Raw genomic sequence first — 19,144 nt, forward strand, 5'->3', positions numbered from 1 at the left:
ACTTCCAAGAAAAAACATCCTGTTTCCTGCAAAACACATTCTTTGTTTCAGCTATAGCTCCAACATTCCTCCTTCTTCCACCCCTCACCTCAACTACCTAATTGTACTTAACTCCTTTCACTGGTGCCCTGTTCCACTCCTGACTTCGGACTTTCCCTTGGTCTGGGAATAGCACAGAGGGAACCAGAGTTCCATGGTCCCTGGATATCTAATTTATTGGGGAGCTAGACCACTCCTAGTCACCTTTATCCAAGTCCCAAACCTTTATATGTGTGTTACCTACGGAAAAGGGCTGTATTTATTTCTAAACACTTTCTGATTGTAATGATAACCCAGTGTAATCCTGACATAAGGCCTTTGGATTGGTGGGTTTCCTAATATGCACTATGTCCATACTCCTTTTTGTCTAGAACTTTTTTTTTTTTTTTTGTTAATCCTCACCCCAAGACATTTTTCCCATTAATATTTAAAGAGAGTGGGAGGACGGGAGTGGGAGAGAAAGAGAAGAAACATCAATGTGAAAAAGACACATGGATTGGTTGCCTCCAGCATGTATCCTGACCAGGGTGGGGGATCGAACCTGCAACCCAAGTACATGCCATTGACTGGGAATTGAAACAGAAACCCTTGATGCAAGGGCTGGCACTCTAACCATTGAGAAACACTGGCCAGGTGTGAGTAGATCTTTTTATGTGTAAAGGTAAGTGGGCATATGCCTTGTGTGAAAGCAGAAGAAAACCTGGTTCCATTCCCTGCTGTTGTCAGAATTTCAGGCAGGCAGGTGGAGGCACTGGCAATTCTGGGCAGACAGAGACTGGCTGGTCAAGAGCCCTGACCCACAGCTTCGGCCCTTCCTGTGTACGTGCCTTTGAGGGACTGAGAACAGAAAGGAGAGAGTTTCCATCTCCCCCTCAGCCGGGGGACTGCGCTTGGGCCCGGGGAGATTTGGCGATGTCTGAAGACATGTCAGGTGCTACAGCTGGTGAGAGGGGTGCCCCTGGCATCTAAGGGTAGGGCCAGGGATGCTACTAAATGTCCTACAGGACAGTCACTCCCACAGGGGGCACCACCACATGTGGCTGTGTGAAGGTCAGTAGAAGGCTAAGTGAAGTGTGTTCCTTGCTGCACCACGAGGCGAGCAGATACCACAGCGGTCAGCAAAGGGGCAGGCCGTTTCCATCCTCCAGAAAGTTCCCACGGGCTCCCTGCTCTCGTGGTTTGGAGCTACTTTTCTTTTTCTTTTTTAAACTAGAGGTCTGGTGCACAAAAACTTGTGCACTCGGGGGGGTCCCTCAGCCTGGCCTATGTCCTCTTGCAGTCTGGGACCCCTCGGAGAATGTCCACCTGCTGGCTTAGACCTGCTCCCTGGGGGATCGGGCCCAAGCTGGCAGTCAGACATCCCTCTGGCAGCCCAGCAGCCCTTGGGGGATGTCCACTTGCCGGCGGGGAGCAGGCCTAAGCTGCAGTCAGACATCGTTAGCACTGCTGAGGAGGATGGGAGAGGCTCCCACCACCACTGCTGTTCTGGCAGCAATCAGATTTGCTTGTGGCTGAGCAGAGCTCCCCCTATGGGAGCACACTGACCACCAGGGGGCAGCTCCTGCATTGAGCTTCTGACCCCTGGTGGTCAGTGTGTGTCATAGTGACTAGTCATTCTTGGTCGTTCTGCTGTTAGGGTCAGTTTGCATATCACCCTTTTATTATATAGGATAAAGGCCTGGTGCATGGGTGGGGGCCAGCTGGTTTGCCTTGAAGGGTGTCCCGAATCAGGGTGGGGGTCCTCCTGGGGTGCCTGGCCAACCTGGCCAACCCAATTTGGTTGGCCTTGATTTTTTGGATGGATGAGAACTATCACCTTGAACATCAAATGTGAGAGTCTCCTGGGTGAGTCATGGAGTGTCCCAGGGTCAGAACAGCATTTCTTTTTTATTCTGGGATTTATTCACCTGGGTGAGGGGCTGATGGCTGTTTGCAGGCTAGCCACACCCCCTTTAGGGTGTGGGCTCCCCATTGGGGTGCCTGGCCAGTCTGGGTGAGGGGCTGAGGGCCGTTTTCAGGCTGGCCAAGCAGCCCCGGCGACAGAAGCTCCCAGCCTCTCCTTTTTTTCTTTTTTATTCTGGGATTTACTTACCTTCTATAATTGAAACTCTGTAGCCTTGAGAGGAGCTTGGCTTCCTGCATCATCAGGGGCAACCCACTCCTGCTTGCTCCAGCTCAAAAGCAGGTATCTGGGGTTTATTTACCTTCTATAATTGAAACTTTGTTGCTCTGAGTGGAGCTCAGAGCCACTGCGGCAGGCGAGAAGCTTGGCTTTCTCCATCATTACAGCAACCAAGACTCCTGCTTGCTCCAGCTCTGTAGCTGCTGGCCGCCATCTTGGTTGGGTTAATTTGCATATAGTCACTCTGATTGGCTGGTGGGCGTGGCTTAAGGTGTAGCAAAGGTATGGTCAATTTTCATGTTTGTTTTTTATTAGTGTAGATATATTTTTATTGATTTCAGAGAGGAAGGGAGAGGGAGAGAGATATAGAAACATCCATGAGAGAGAATCATGGATCGGCTGCCTCCTGAACACCCCCTACTGGGGATCGAGCCCGCAACCCGGGCATGTGTCCTGACCGGGAATTGAACCATGACCTACTGGTTCATAGGTCAATGCTCAACCACTGAGCCACACCAGCCAGGTGAAACTATTTTTCTTTTAGCTTGAAATAACTCAGCAGTATGACGGATGTCAACCTATGTTTTCATGTGTGACATCTCAACCACATCTTCCTATGTGTGCCAGTACTGTGCTCTGTGTCACTCAGAGTGCAGCTGTCACTTAAATAGCCTCTCATACTGACTTCTGCACAGGAAGGAGAAGCAGGAAAGCAGGCAATAAGGTGAATCAGGTGTAAGATATGGAAACAGGCCTACCTACATGGCCTCTTATGTTATGGAACTGGTGCAAAAAAGCAACAGTCAAGCACTCAGAGGTTTCAGGAGACACCTTTAATCAAGCAGCATGGCTGGCTCAGGTGATACAAAGATCCAAAGCCTGAACAAGTGATACAATGAGATTATATATATATATATATATATATACACACACACACACACACACACACACACACACACACACACACACACACAGTAGTGGCTCGGTGCGTGAAATTTGTGTACAGGGGTGGGGAGAAGGTCCCTCAGCTGAGCCTGCACTCTCTCCAATCTGCGGATGTCTGATTGCTGGTTTAGGGATTGGGCCTAAACCGGCAGTCAGACATCCATCTTGCAATCTGGGACCACTGGCTCTAAACCACTCACCTGCCTGCCTGCTTGATCGCCCCTAACCACTCTGCCTGCCAGCCTGCTTGCTCCCAACTGCCCTCCCCTGCTGGCCTGATCACCCCCAACTGCCCCCCCCCCCATCAGGCTGATCACCCAAACTGCCCTCCTCTCCTGGCCTGATCACTCCTAACCACCTCTGCCTCGGCACCACCACCATGGCTTTGTCCAGAAGAACATTTGGAAGGTCTTCTGGAAGGTCTCCTGGTCTAATTAACATATTACCCCTTTATTAGTATTGATAGGATATGACATACCGCCATAACTATAACATATCTACCAATATTACTCTCTGAGAATACATACTTCATGCGATAGGAAGGCATCTAATACATTACATTGTAAATGTTGCTACTGTATTCGTAGCAATAGTATGTACCTGTGACTTCCCTTCCTGATTTGGGAATGGTTCCCCAGTCCTTTGAACATTTCCTGGCCCCTGATGTATTTGGGAAGAAAATAGCTCCGATTTTGGAGAAATTAAATTACAATCATGACTCTAATTCAACTTCCTGCCTCCTGTACTTCCAGCCAGATAACAGGAAAAACATTCCCGGGCCGGTGCCTCCAAAGGCTGAGCTCTGGAGTGAGGGTCCACGGCCCAGCGCTGGGCAGGTGACGGTGACTGGAGGCACCTCAGGTCCATCCTGCTGTCAGCTTGGCAACCGGGGCCCTCTGCTCCCAGCCCCTCCTAAGCTCCGGTGCCTCTTAACGGGGTCCTGAGGCTGTGCCCCCAATCCCATTGCCCTCTCCTTGCAGGGGACCAGGGCATGGCAGTGTGGGGCACAGGTGTCACATTTTCATTAAAATGTTCAACCCATGCCTGCTCCACCATAGGCGGCCCTGGGGCAGACAGTGATCCCGGAGATGCTCGACATCCTGCTAGAGCTCAACCACGATGGTCTGGGGTGAGAGAGCCCCGCCAGGCTCCATGGCTGCAACTTGAACCCGCTTCCTTAACCAGAGGCTTAGCTCTGGGCGAGTGGCAGCAGCGTTTCCTTCCCAGCCCATGCTAGAGTGGGTTCCTGCAGTTTCAGAACCAAACTCCGAGGGCCTCCCCAGGCGGCAGCAGCCCTGAGCCTGTTGGCTCTCCCTTGGTCCCGCCAGGGCTTGCTACTCATACTTGCTGAAAACCTTCTCCATCCACTTGTCATAATAATCAGTTTGGGCTGAAAGGACTGGGGGACTCTGGCAGCGCTGAGGGGACTGGGTGCTGCCATCTTGTGGCTATGGGCACCACATATTTGTGACGATGTGATGGTCAATTTGCATATTCCATCTTATTAGATAGGATATTCCTAGGTTTCTTTGTTTTCTTTCTATTTCCTACCTACCAGCCTTTTGTGATGGGCTTCACAGCCCCTCCTGAGTCAGTTAAAACAGGGAAGTTTGATTGTATCTAAATGCCTGTTCTGGTTAGTGCCTCTAGCTAAGCTGTTACATTCTTTTGTTTAAGGCCCATTGTAAATTGGGAGTAATTAGGAATATAGGTCTTATTGTTGTATTGGAAATCAGCTAACCAACATGAGACGCCTTAAAAAGCCAACTTTGGAGTCCTTTAAAACACCAGCGGGCTTACAGGAATATTGTATCCAAAGTCTAAGCAGCCAGCCTGGAGGAAGCCCTTCTTATTTATACCTTTTCAGTCCTTTGTCTTCCAAATTTGTAATGAAACTTCCAGACCTTCTGAGAAAGAAGGCCTGTATGCAGAGAAGGGGCCATGAGACTATCTCAAGGCCTGGCCTGGCACCAGCACTGACAACTCTGTCTGGGGCATAGTTCATGGCCTCTCTGAAATGGGAGTAGTCTTATTTTTCCTATTATTTAAGCAAGCAAGCATTTACAGATGCTAAAATAGCAGTGTTAAAATTTCAAACAGCAGTTTTTATACAAGATGGAGGTTACTACGCTTCATTGCAAGACCAGATTATTAAGAAAGGTCAGAGGCTTAATCATAGGTTACCAAGAATGTACTGGTTAACAGATTCAGACTCTAGTCTTTCTATATCCTTTCTCATTAGTTCTCAGGTGCTAGTCCCAGCAGTGAGGGCTGCCTGGACAAACAGGACGCATTGTGGCATTGCTCATGACTGGAGTTGGCTCTGGGAGGTGGGCATCGGTTGCCATTTTTTCTCACCTGAAGTGGGCGTAGGTTTTCTCACTGGGTCTTTGCTGTGCATGTGAGGGATTTTCACAAGCAGTGACAGAATCGTGCTATAGGGGTCTTCAGCAGTTTTCTGGACAAAGAGGCCATGTTTGAATCAATGACCTTGCCCTAAACACCCCCGTACAGAGCAGAATCCTGGTCAGTGTCCTCTCTGCCCTTGTCCAGGAGTACAGTATGGCAGAAGGTGGCCATGCCACCCATGGAAGTAGCCACCAAGGAAGTCTTTCATACCAGGGCACAAGTTATGGGTGCATGTGGAATCCCAATGACATATAAGACCAATGAGAAGCTGGAACTTAGCAGGAGCTTCGGCCCTGCCCTGTTCCCTCAGTCTACTGCAGACCAGCCAGCATTGAAGCCCGCCCAGCATGAGCCTCCTAAGCTGCTTGTCCTCTGGGCACAGCTCACATACACTCTCTTGTCCTGACTTCTGGTGGCTTTTATTTCTTGAGCATTAGCCACCCATCTCATATCCCTACTTCTGATTACATGTGAATCACAAGTGTGCACCTACTCACTACCTGCTGGGGAGCTGACCAGGGTGTAGAGCAGCATCTTGTGTCCACGGGCAGTATGTCTATGAGTTCAGCGAGCAGATGCCAGGTACATCCTGTGTGCCAGTCCTCCAGCTGGCAGCAGGGATGCAGAAAGCAGAGAATGTCAAGTGCCCACCTGTGGGGATTTCAGAGTAGCCATTCATTCCGAGTCAAAAGGCCTCCACTCTTGTCCCCAAACTAGAAAGCTTACTTTCACATCTTTTCAGATTCTCTGAGGTTTGTTTTTTGCCTAGGAAGTATAGACAGTGGTAAGCAACACCTCAGCCATTGTCAGGCAAGTTAGAGGTTCAGGGTGACTTCCTGAAGCCTGTTTTTCGGTTTGGTTGCCCTAGGTTTTTTGGACAGATGAGAACTATCACCTTGAAAATCAAGGGTGAGTCTCTCCTGAGTGGGTCATGGAGTGTCCCAGGGTCAGAACAGCATGCCGACTGGCTGGCTTCTGCAGTGGCTGTGTGCTCAGAGCTGGGTGGCCTGTGTGAGTTTGGAGCTGGGCCTCTGTGGGCATCAGGTAACTTAGCTGCAGGGAGCTGCCCTCTGAGAGCACCTGAGTCCCAAAGGACCTGGCTTCATCCCTTTCTATTAGGAATTGAGGTCTGCCTGCTTTATGGGTCTAATCCACTGGTTTCTCCTCATTTTGAAGTAAAAGTTTATTAAACTCTTTAGGGAAGGTCTGGATAGTTTCAATGCTTAGAAATGACCAGGGAGGAATGTTGGTGGAAAGTTATGTTGCCTATGGCTGAATTCTTTTCCTTGTTTGTTTTCCTAATACTTCTTTATTAGAAACCAAGTTTCTGTGCAAATACGAGACAGTACAGGCTGACTTAAGAGGTAGTAACTGATGGTCAGGGTTGGTAAGTGTGGAATGAAAGGAATGAAGAGGGATTCTTGTTTGTTGTTGCTGGGATAAGATGCCAGAATTTTCCCTTGAAAATATAGCCAATCTAAATGATACTCTCTACACAGCCTTTTATTTTATTTACTAGAAGCTCAGTGCAATTTGTGCACTGGTGGGGTCACTAAGCCTGGCCTGGGGGTCAGGCCAAAACCAACTCTCCAACATCCCCCAAGGGATCCCGGATTGCGAGAGGGCAAGGCCAGGCTGAGGGACCCCACCCGTGTACGATTGGGCCGGGGAGGGACCGCAGAAGGGCACCAGGGAGTGTCTGGCCCTCTTGCCCAGTCCCAATCTGCTGGACCAGACCCCTACTGGTCAGAGCGTCTGCCCCTGGTGGTCAGGTGTGTCATAGCAACTGATCGAACAGTCAAAAGGTTGGAAACTTAGCAATTAGGCTTTTATTATACAGGATTATTATTTTTGTAAATCATCACCCAGGGACATTTTCCCCATTGCTTTTTAGAAAGAGTATAGGAGGACAGAGATAAGAGAAAGGAAAGCTGATATGAGAGAGACACATCAACTAGTTGCCTCCCACACACACCTCTGACCCAGGGGCTTGGGATAGAGTCTGCAATGGAGAAATGTGCCCTTGACCCGGAATATAACCTGAGACCTTTCAGTCCGAGGGCCAACGCTCTGTTGAGCTCACATGACAGAAGTGGCATTAAGCCACCAAGTTAAAAGTCAGTTTGGAGTGTAGGTTGTGACTTGGGCTTGATCTTTCCTTCTTTCCTGGGTGCCAGTAGGTGGCTCTCTGTCTCTGATAGATCCTGTGAGAAGACTTGGAACACGTTTGTCCTGCTGGCCTCCCTAGCAGGGTCCCTGGGTGTGGTCCTGTAAGATGTGGCAGAGGGCACCAGCTTCCAGGTATCTGGGATGCAGCCCTGTTCTGTTGACCAGGCTGTTTTTTACTGTTTTCTATCTCTTTCCTGTGGAGGTTCCAGGTGCCGTCCAGCTTCTTGTACCAAGAAACTTTTTTAAAGGAAAGTGTGTGCTTAGTGACTCAGTCCAGATAACAGGGGAGCAATGCGCCCGTTTGGTGCCAGGCCCTCGGCTCCCTGGTATGCCAGCTGGACCAAGGGTGGCTTCAAGTGCTGGGTGGCGGCAGGCAGGCATGGAGTGGCACCAGCCGCCCGGGCATGCCTTGCCTTTCAGCCTCTGGCTCTTCTGTTTGCAGAATAAAGCGGGTGACCTACAACACCACAGTGAAAATGGTGCCCATCAAGATTGTGTACTCAGAGAGCCAGCCCGAGAAGGAGAGCCGCCAGGGCCTGGCCTACACTGCCGAGCTGCCTGCGCTGCTCAGCGGGTTGTAGAGAGACCAGATCAAGACGCTGAGCACATCTGAGCAGTCCTACTCCCGCTTCTGTCTATACAGCCGCCCGGGCACTGAGCCCCAGCCCCCGGCCCAGCCCCCCGCCGCCCCCGATGGCCGGGCCTCCCCGCCTGCGCTCAGCTACGGGAAGGCCAGGGAGAGGACCGCCGAGGACCTGAAGTCGGAGGAGCTGCTGCGGGAGATAGTGTGCAAGGACAGGTCCCTGGTGGACATCCTGGACCCCAGCGTGAAGGTCAGGACCACCATGGACCTGATGGAGGGCATCTTCCCCAAGGACCAGCAGCTCCTGGAGGAGGCGCAGCAGCGCCGGAAGCTGCTGCCCAAGGTCCCCTCTCCCAGGGCCGTGGAGGACAAGTGAGTGCCCGCTGTGTGTCTGTGGGATCTTGTGGGCTGCACAGGACCAGGGGCATCTGTGTATGTATATAAATTAATCCTTACCTGAGGAAAGTTTTTTTCCCATTGATTTTTAGGGAGGGATAGAGAAACATTGCTGATGTGAGAGAGACACATTGATTGGTTGCCTCTTGCACGCATCCCAGTGGGGCCAGGGATGGAACTTTCAACCCAGGTGTCTTTGAGAATCATACCCAAGACTCTTTGGTTCATGGGCAGATGACCTAACCATTGAAACACACCCTCTGGCCAGGTCAGGGGATGGTATTTTTTTGATTGCTTTTGAGGGGCTGGGTTTTCATATGGACTACCCTAATGCTTAGTACTCTTTGGCTATTTATAACCCTCTTGAAAGAGGCTAAAGCATTTTAGACTGTGTTTATGGGGATGGTAACTGTCAGGCCTGGCAGAGATGTGAAAATCCTGCATTGGCTGGGCCTTCTCCAAGTGAGGACAGTGTGGTTTTGCTCCGAGCACACCAGCTGGCAGCAGGACCACTGTCTCCCGCAAGAGACAGTTAGCAGTATCAGCACACAGTTTTTTGTTTGTTTTTTAATATATTTTTATTGATTTCAGAGAGGAAGGAGAGGGAGGGAGAGAGAAACATCAATGATGAGTGAGAATCACAATCGGCTTCCTCGTGCACATCCCACACTGGGGATGGAGTCCATAACCGGGGTATGTGCCCTGACTGGGAATTGAATCATGACCTCCTGGTTCATAGGTTGATGCTCAATCACTGAGCCACACCAGCTGGGGTCCATGATCATCCTTTAGCAACAGTAGGCTGCAGTGCCAGGGCAGAGCTTCAGATGAGAGAAAAAGGCCACCACAAGGATCAGAGCAAGAAGGGACAAATGTGGGTGCTGGCAGGGGGTGCAGGACACCCCTCATAAGGTTTTATTTATTGATTCATTTTAGAGAGGGAGGGGAGAGAGAGAGAGAGAGAGAGAGAGAGAGAGAGAGAGAGAGAGAGAGAGAGACTTGTTGTTCTGTTTACTTATGCATTCATTGGTGGACTCTTGTATGTGCTCTCACTGGGGATGGAACCCACACCCTTGGTGTATGGGGATGACACTGTAACTAACTGAACACCCAGCCAGGGTAAGGGTGCCTCTCTCCTAGACAGTGGCACTCATGTCATCCTCATACACCTTGGATGTCACCAGAGGAAACCATGTGTCTGCACTCAACTATCCCAGGCAGAGTCTTTAAACATCCTTACTATTGCAGTTCCCCCCTTTTAGAAACCCAATTCCTTAGCCTTGATGAAAGTCCATCTGGCAAGTCCTGACCTTGTCACCTACCTTGTCCTTTAGCTGCCTGTCTCCCTGGCTAGTATCCTTCTGAGGGCACCATCATTTGTTGTAGTCCTGGATGCCGGGTGATCATGGGTTGGTGCCCATAATTGAGGTTCTGGCATTTTTACAGGAGAGAGGAGCCAAGCATGCCTTCAGCCATGTCCCTGGCCACCAATTCTGCATACTACAGCACATCGGCCCCCAAGGTGGAGCTGCTGATCAAGATAAAGGACCTGCAGGAGCAGCAGGAGCCCGAGGAGGACTTGGGGAGTGACCTGGACCATGACCTGTCTGTCTGTGAAGAAGGTAGGACAGCCTGGGTTCCCCATGGCAGTACCCACAGAGGCAGGTGGGGGCTCACCCGTCCACACCCCCCCAGGAGCCCTGCACCGCATGTGGGGCATTTGTGCTAGGCTTCTATGCAGGGCAGTGGCATTTGGGGCAGCGGTATTAAGCCCTGTGGTTAAATGTCCTGTTCTAAGATGGGGCCTTTCCACCAGAATGTTTGCCACCTTTTTGTAGTGAGATCCATTGTCAAACTAGCTAATGGACACCATTCTCTTTCTTTTCCTTTTTAATGTTTTTATTGATTTTAGAGAAAGAGGAAAGGAGAGGGATAGAGAGATAGAAACACTGATCAGCTGCCTACTGGGGATCAAGCCTGAAACTGGGCATGTGCCCTAACCAGGAATTGAACCCATGACCTCTTGGTTCATGGGTCAAGGCTCAACCCCTGAGCTACAGCAGCAGGGCGCATTTTAAATTCAGCTGATATGTCTCTTTATCCTGTTTAAAATCTGGGGAAATAATTGTCTGCCCTTCAGAATATCAAGTTCACATGTCTGTAAGCAGATGATCCCAACTCCAGCAATGTGCTGGAAAGTGCTTGCTTAAGCAAACAGCATTGTTGGATCAACTCCAAGACCCTCCCCCTTCCCCATCAATTCCCTCCCTCACCCCTGCACTTGAGGGTATGGCCATGGACAGAACCAAATAGAGCACCTTCCTTGGGGGTTCTCACAGGACAGGTGGGGTGGCAACCAGCACATAGACAAAGAAACATACTACATGAGGCCAGCTCACATGACCTTGACTGGAATCAAACCTGGGACCCTTTGATCCACAGGCCAAAAATACTCTATCCATTGAGCCAAACCGCCTAGGGCTTAATGCCACCTTTTAACAGTGGCTAAGACAGTAAATTTTATGTTATATCTAGTTTACATTAGAAAATTAGTCCTTGATTTGCATTTTGGTCAAGTTGAAATCAACATACTTTTAAGTTCATTGATATCCCTTTATTTGTCTTAAGTTTTCATTGCTATGCAGAGTACATTTTTTAAAATATTTTTTTAAAAATATGCTTTTATTGATTTCAGAGAGGAAGCGAGAGGGAAAGAGAGATAGAAACGTCAATGAGGAGAGAGAATCATGGATCATCTGCCTCCTGCATGCCCCCTCCTGGGAATGGAGACTGCAACCTGGGCATGTGCCCTGACCAGGAATCAAAACCATGACTTCTTGGTTCATAGAACGATGCTCAACCACTGAGCCACGCTGGCCAGGTCAAGAATACTTTTTAACCATGGAATTGAGTACTGGCTGTGAGACTCAATTCCCTCAGTACATGGAAGCCTTGAAATTGGGAACTTCCAAAGTAGGAAATATAAAGATTTACATAGACTCTGAGAATTCCTACAAAGATTCAGGTTGAAATGAGGTTTACCATATGTAGCCTGAAGGGACCCCCTCCTGCATAACCCAATAGGACTTAAGAGGATGAGCATAGGTTTCTTTTATTTCTAAACTAGAGGCCCGGTGCACAAAAATTTGTGCACTCAGGGGGAGGAGGAGCCCTCAGGCGGCCTGTGCCCTCTCGCAGTCTGGGACCCCTTGGGAGATAATGACCTGCTGGCTTAGGCCTGCTCCCGGGTGGCAGAGGGCAGGCCCAATCCCTAGGTGCAGCCCCTGGTCGGGCTCAGAGCAGGGCCGATTGGGGAGTTGGGGCGCTGCCCCTGTCATGCACAGAGCAGGGCGGATCGGGAGGTTGCGATGCCACCCTCAGTCACGCTCAGAGTAGGGCCGATTGGGGGGTTGGGGCACTGCCTGCTGTCACACTCAAGGCAGGGTCGATGGGGAGGTTGCGGCGCCACCCCCTGTCACTCACAGAGCAGGGCCCATCAGGGGGGTTGGGGCTCTGTACCCTGTCATGCACAGATCAGGGCCCATCAGGGGGTTGGGGAGCTCCCCCCTGCCATGCACAGAGCAGGGCCGATCAGGGGGTTGAGGAGCTCCCCCCTGTCACTCACAGAGTAGGGCCGATAGGGGAGTTGGGGCACCGCCCCCTGTCACACACAGAGCAGGGCCGATGGGGAGGTTATGGCTCTACCCCATCACACACAGAGCAGGACCTGTGGGGTGGGGTGGGGGTTGGGGCACCGCCACTCTCACACTCAGGGCAGGGCCAATGGGGAGGTTATGGCTCTACCCCATCACACACACAGCAGGGATGATCAGGGGGTTGGGGCGCTGCCCCCTGTCACACACAGAGCAGGGCCGATCAGGGGGTTGGGGCACTGCACCCTGTCACACACAGAGCCTCAGGGCAATCAGGGGTTGGGGAGCTCCCCCTATCAGGCAAAGAGCAGGGCTGATCAGGGGGTTGGGGCACCTTCCCCTGTCACGAACAGAGCAGGGCAGATAGGGAGGTTGTGGCCCCGCCCCCTGTCACACACAGAGCCGCAGGGCGATCAGGGGGTTTGGGCACTGCCCCCTGTCACACTGATCCCGGTGCTGGGAGGCATATTACCCTTTTACTATATAGGATTGTGGTCTGGTGCACAGGTTGGGGCCGGCTGGTTTGCCCTGAAGGGTGTCCTGTATCAGGGTGGGGATCCCCACTGGGGTGCCTGGCCAGCCTGGGTGAGGGGATGATGGCTGTATGCAGCTGGTCACACACCCTTCAGGGTGGGGGTCCCCACTGCGGTGCCTGGCTAGTCTGGGTGAGGGGCTGAGGGCTGTTTTCAGGCTGGCGAGTGACTGAAGCTCCCAACCGCTCCTTTTTTTTTTATTTTTATTTATTTTTTTTTATTCTGGGCCAGCTTTAGCTTTGAGGCTTGGCTCCAGCTCTTAGGCCTCCACTACTGAAAGCAAGTTTCTGGCCTTTGTTTACCTTCTGTATTTGAAAAAATGTTACAATCCTGCTGGCTGAAGCCTAACCAACTAAAGCAGGTTTCTGAGGTTTTGTTTAGCTTCTATATTTGTAACATAGTTCTTAGAGTTGCTGCTCAGAGGCCTGCAGCAGCAGGCGGGGAACGTTGGAGTCCTCCGTCACTGAAGCAAGCAAGCCTCATGTTCGCTTTAAGCTGCCTGGCTGCCGGCCGCCATCTTGGCTGGCAGTTAATTTGCATATTGCCCTGATTAGCCAATGGGAATGGTAGCGGTCATACACTAATTACCATGTTTCTCTTTTATTAGATGGGATTGTCAGTGATTTAACCAGGAGTCATTATCCTTCCTTATGGGCTTGTAAATACTCTATATTTTTTGTTTGTTTGTTAATCCTCACATAAGGTTATTTTTCCCATTGCTTTTCAGTGGAATGGGAAGAGAGAGAGAGAAACATTGATGTGAGAGAGAGAGACATCGATAGGTTACTTCCCACATGCACCCCGACTGGGTGCCTTGAGCAAACTGCTACCCATTACGTGCCCTTGACCAGGAATTCAACCTGAGACCTTTTGGAGTACAGGCCAATGTTCTAACCACCGAACAACACCGGCCAGGGCTGCTCTATTATTTGATGATGCAAAATGAACTTGCACCCAGTGGGGTGACTTCCATGTGCCAAGGTCCCGCATTGCCCCCGTAGCAACGGGTGGCCCAAGTTGCGCACCCCTGACCCCATTTTCATGCTGCCCTGTGCCCCGCAGCAGGAGCTCATCAACAGCATTGGCTGAAACCTGCAGGTGCTGCAGGGAGCACGGGAGAGCCCGTTAGAGGACACACAGGCCAACAGTGCCCTTGGAGATGAGGTGGAGGCCATTGTCAAGGGTGTCTGTAAGCCGAATGAATTCGACAAGTTTTGCATGTTCATCGGGGACCTGGACAAGGTGGTGAACCTCCTGCTGTCCCTGTCAGGGCACTTGGCCCATGTGGAAAATGCCCTCAACAACTTGGACGACATCAGTTCTCCTGGCGATCGGGTATATATGACCCATGGGACCTGGAAATTGGGAGGGCTGGGGGCTGTGGGGAGCTGGGGGAGGATCTACAGGGAGGTTCTCCTTGGGGAGTTGAGTGAATGCCTCGTGGTGCAAGACACTATTGTGCTCTCCTGGTATAATGCAGTGATGGTGTGGTCCTCCGGGTATCAGGCTGCACTGCCTACCCAGCATCCCAAGGCCCATTGCAGAGATGCAGAGTGGGTGGGCCAGCCATTATACCCTCAGCTGTGCAGGGCTGAGACAACTCCCCATCTCATTCCACCCTCTCATTTGGTGCCACTCAGTGTCCAGGTGTCAGTATAGCTGGTGGTGGATGAGAGCCTTGTGTCAGGCATGGGGAAGCCCAGGCTTTCAGACGTGCTAATGCAGTAAAAAGCATGGCATCAAGTTGTAGAATGTGCCTTCATGTTTTCAGGTAGAAAATGAACATGTGAACAGAGATGGGGAAGGTTGGCGGGGCGGGGGGGGGGGGGGTCCTGCCCCAGATCTCAGCAGCTTTGAGCCCATCTGCTTTGAGTATGAACCAAATCTGTAGAATTGGTTATGATCTGCTTCCCTTTCTGTTTGGAACCCACTGGCTTTGCTTCACCTCTTTCCACCCAAGTGCATGGTCCTTTGTTTCTCAAGTGCCTGGGGCCATGGTGTCCCAGCAAGGTGGGTGGGATATACCGACCCCAAGCTGCCCACAAGCCAGGAGCTGGCTGTTTGCAGCCACGTTGAATGTCAGCTCTCCTTCCCTGAGCTCTTCTCTGTGTCAGCTTTTTTGCAAAGTGCAGCCTCACTCTGGATGCCACTATGTAGCCCTGCAAAGCAGCAAGATGGCAGGGAACCTGTGTCCAAACGTCCCACAGAAGGAAGGGGTTCCTTGCGCCCCCAGCCGACAGGAACATGATGCATTTGTCTCCTCCTTTCTTCTGATCCTTACACTGGGAGGGTATAGAACACAACTGCACGCTCTGCAGACACAGAGGGCAAGAGTGAGAGCCATGTCTGGCAGTTGGTGGTCTTGTAAGGGGGGAAGGAACCTCCCCACAGCACTGCATGTATCTCTTACCTCCCTGCATCTTTGTTTACAACCACTCTGGGCTCCGTGTCCTTCTGCAAGGAGGGTTTAAAATCCTGCCCTGAATTTCTTTAGAATGTATTCCCTTTGCCACAATGTTATCATGGGAAGGATGCTAACACAAGTAGGATGACTAAGTCCTTGGCACCTTTTTTTTTTTTTTAATTGCTCATATATTAGGAAAGCAACAGATAAGGTGTGAAAGCTGCAACCAGCATGGCTAGGGTTCAGGATCTGGAGAAGGGCCATGCACAAATGAAGGCACTAGACAAGAAATAGAAATTTGGAAATCACAGAGGGCCAGGCAGAACACCCTTCTCTAGAGAAAAGGCTTCACTGGGGCCCAGGCCCTGTTAGCTTTTATTCAATTTTAGAATACATATCTTGCCCTTAGGCAGGCAGGCAGTCTGGTAGCAGACAGACTATCTTAAAGGTCAGTAAATATTAGTAAAGATTTACTTTGAGACCATTAGGTCAGGAAATTGCTTGAGCCACCATTGTCTCGACAGAAAAATCTGTGCATAGCTTTTAGCCCTTGCTAAAGCTCTAGGTCCATCAGCCTCCCTGTTTGCACTTTATGATATTGAAGACAATGGATAGCTTCAAGAAACAAGGGTTGTTTTTTTTTTGTTTGTGTGTGTGTATATGTAAATGTACATATACATATCCTATATAAAAAAGAGCTAATATGCAAATGGTCATCATGCGTCATGCTGTAATGGCTCAGACACTCAACACTGGGAGAGAGGAATGGGGACCAGCCAGGCACAATTGAGATCATGAGAGGAATGGGGATCAGCCAGGTTGCGACCCAGGAGAGGGACAAGCTATTTACCTCATAGTCCTGGGCTCCTGTGGCCTGGGAGAGGGACAAGCCGCCCACCCCATGGTCCCAGGCACCAGTGCCTGTGGCTGCAGCCCAGGCAAAGCCACCCACCCATGGTCCCCTATGGCTGTGGCTGGCCCAGGCGAAGATGGCCCGGGTCCTGGGTACCTGTGGCTGGCAAGAGGGAGGGAAGCGTGGGTCTCAGGTGTCTGCAACTAGCTGGGGGAGGGAATCCTGAGTCCTGGGTGCAGGGTGAGGCAGAGGCAGTTAGGGGAAATTAAGGCCAGTAGTGGAGCAGTTAGGGGTGATTAGGCAGGCAGACAGAGGTGGTTAGGGGAGATCATGCAGGCAGGCAGAGGGGTTAGGGGCAATCAGGCAAGCAGGCAGGCGAGTGGTTAGGAGCCAGCGGTCCCCGATTGTGAGAGACAGTCCAAGGGGTCCTGGATTGGAGAGGGTGCAGGCCAGGCTGAGGGAACCCCCCCTCCCATGCACAAATTTTGTGCACCTGGCCTCTAGCGTGTGTGTGTGTGTGTGTGTGTGTGTGTGTGTGTGTGTGTTATTGATTTCAGAGAGGAAGGGGGAGGGAGGGAGAGGAACATCCATGATGAGAGAGAATCATGGATCCTCTGCCTCCTGCATGCCTCTTACTTGGGATCGAGCCCACAATCCGGGCATGTGCCCTGATTGGGAATCTAACTGTGACCTCCTGGTTCATGGGATCAATACTCAACCACTAAGCCATGCTGACTGGGCCTTGGCACCTTTTGAGTATCCCAGAATTCTGTCTCTCTCTCCACAGCAATCACTGCTTGAGAAGCAGCGGGTCCTCATTCAGCAGCACGAGGACACCAAGGAGCTCAAGGAGAACCTGGATCTCCAGGAGCACGTGGTGTTCGACATCCTGGCCAGCTACCTGAGTGACGAGAGCCTGGCCGATTATGAGTACTTTGTCAAGATGAAGTCGGCCCTCATTATCAAGCAGCGGGAGCTGGAGGACAAGATCCATCTGGGCGAGGAGCAGCTCAGGTGCCTGGTGGACAGCCTGCAGCCCAAGAGAAGCAAATGAGTGGTCTCCTGGGGGCAGAGCTGGGCCTGTGTACCACCTTGGACAGCAGACCCCAGCCTGGATGGATGTCCAGTCGTGAGAACCCTCTCATAGACATGGCTGTTAGAAAACCGATAATTAGTGTTTGGGGTGATGCATTGGGTATTTAGTTTTCCTTTGGATGCTGAGCAGAGTGGCTCTCTGTGAGGTCCCATGTAGCACGGGCTCTGGTTGCTGGCGAGCTTCTTCCTCAGAGACCATGAGCTCCATCCCATGCAGCATGCAAGGGCCCCTTGGCAGCGGTCGCTCTGGCTTCCTACATCTCCTGCTGCTGACCTAGCCACTCAGGCAGAGAGCAGTGAGTTCCCAGGGTGCATGCGAGGGGCACCTGGCTCACAGCTTCTCTTGTGATCCACGATGAGTGTCCTGCCATGTTTTATCCATGTCCATCCAATGCTGTTAGTGTTCACTGTCTCATATAATGTGCTCTCTGACCCAGCACAAACCTGTGATGATGATGGTGGTGGTGATAATTTATTAACATAGTAGTTTCCAAGTGGTTAGAAACCAACTGTGAAATGCATAGCCTGTGTGTTGTCATTCTAAAAGTGCCACTGGAGTCATGTGCATGCCTTCAAACCCACACACCAAGTGGACAGCTTCAGTCTGTCTCACCCAGGGGAGCGAGTCAGGAGAATTTCTGCAAAGTGAAGCCTGGTAAAAGGTGTGTGCGGTCGTCCTGTGCTTGCTAGGTGTTTCCCGAGACCAATGATGGTTCTTAAATTACTTTCTCCCCAGAGCATTTGTGTCATGTGCATATGGTCATTAGTGGTAATTGGCCACTTTTCTCTTTTTTACCTCTTTCAACCTGTCAGCATGCCCTGAAGGCACATTTCGTTTCCTAAGAGCCTGCCTCTGACTTCGGGGCTCTCTCTAGAACTTTGCCACAGAGTTGACTGACTCCAGGCCCTTTTTATTGGTTAACATTGCAAGATTCTGAAGAGTCTATTCACTGAAAACAACAACAACACTGTCAAGGTATCAATTTGCAGTTGACAAGTCAGGCTGAGGGAAATGATTTGTAAATCACGTATGTGACAAAGGAATCATCTCCAGAATATATAAAGAACTCTATACAACTCAACTGCAAGAAAACCAACAGTCCAGTTGAAACATAGGCAAAACTTTTCACCAAAGAGGACATATGTGTGGCAAGTAAGTATAGGAGAAAGATGGTCAACTGCCAATGTCTGGATGGTAACTTATTTTTACCTAAATCACTGTGGAGCCAGTATATTTCTTCTCAAATGCTCATGTGATGCAATGTGTGGTTAATGGTGGGAGATCCCCTTGGATGAGTTCAGGTCAGGGTAGCGTGGACATTTGTTTGATAGAGGGGTTATTTGAATCCCGTTTCCCCTTATTCCATATAAAAGAAATTTTCCAGCAGGTGGGGAGACCTCTCTGTCAGCAGTGACTGCCACCTAACCAAACAACACACACCCCAGTGTTTTAGGACCATGGTCCATGCTTCCTGAGCCACAGGCAGTGAGCCAGGATCTCAGGTTGCGGTCTGGATGTCGACTTGCCGTGTTGAAGGGTCTGCATGGGACAGCTTCAGGGGCATAGGCAGTCACCGCTCTTTTTGGCAACTGAACCATGCCAAGAAGACAAATGCCTTTCCAGGAGTGTTCACTGCTGTTAGTTAAGCTGTGATGTGGAGAAGGTCCAGCTGGCTGCTTGCAGACCCCTGTGGTCCTCTCTCGAGGGGACCACAGCCATTCTGTGTGTTTGCTTTTTAATTTGGAGAAAGCTTTTACCTGTGATGCTTTCCCGTCCAATACAGTGTTGTGGCCGTTTTGATGCGATGTATGTAAATATGAATATAGAAAATGTGTGTGTGTGTCTGTGCCGGCCTTTTGATGTCTTTGAGGACTTTCTTCTCCATGGGAATATGTAGTGCAATTTCCCCTTTTAGCACAGCCCTTGTGCCCACACCATCCTG

General features: G+C 50.7%; 1 protein-coding gene across 1 annotated transcript in view; it reads left to right on the forward strand.

Annotated features, from left to right (window-relative positions):
- Window positions 1–18,854, forward strand: part of LOC132225628 (protein Shroom2-like) — a 33,575-nt gene extending 14,721 nt beyond the window's left edge. The window contains 5 exon segments of the mRNA XM_059680699.1: window positions 8,127–8,639; window positions 10,110–10,272; window positions 13,211–13,219; window positions 13,912–14,184; window positions 16,894–18,854. Coding sequence (XP_059536682.1) covers window positions 8,127–8,639; window positions 10,110–10,272; window positions 13,211–13,219; window positions 13,912–14,184; window positions 16,894–17,160 — 1,225 coding nt within the window. The 3' untranslated portion in view covers window positions 17,161–18,854.
- The last annotated feature ends 290 nt before the right edge of the window (window positions 18,855–19,144 follow it).

This window comes from Myotis daubentonii, chromosome Y, assembly GCF_963259705.1.
Source record: "Myotis daubentonii chromosome Y, mMyoDau2.1, whole genome shotgun sequence".
NCBI lineage: Eukaryota > Metazoa > Chordata > Mammalia > Chiroptera > Vespertilionidae > Myotis > Myotis daubentonii.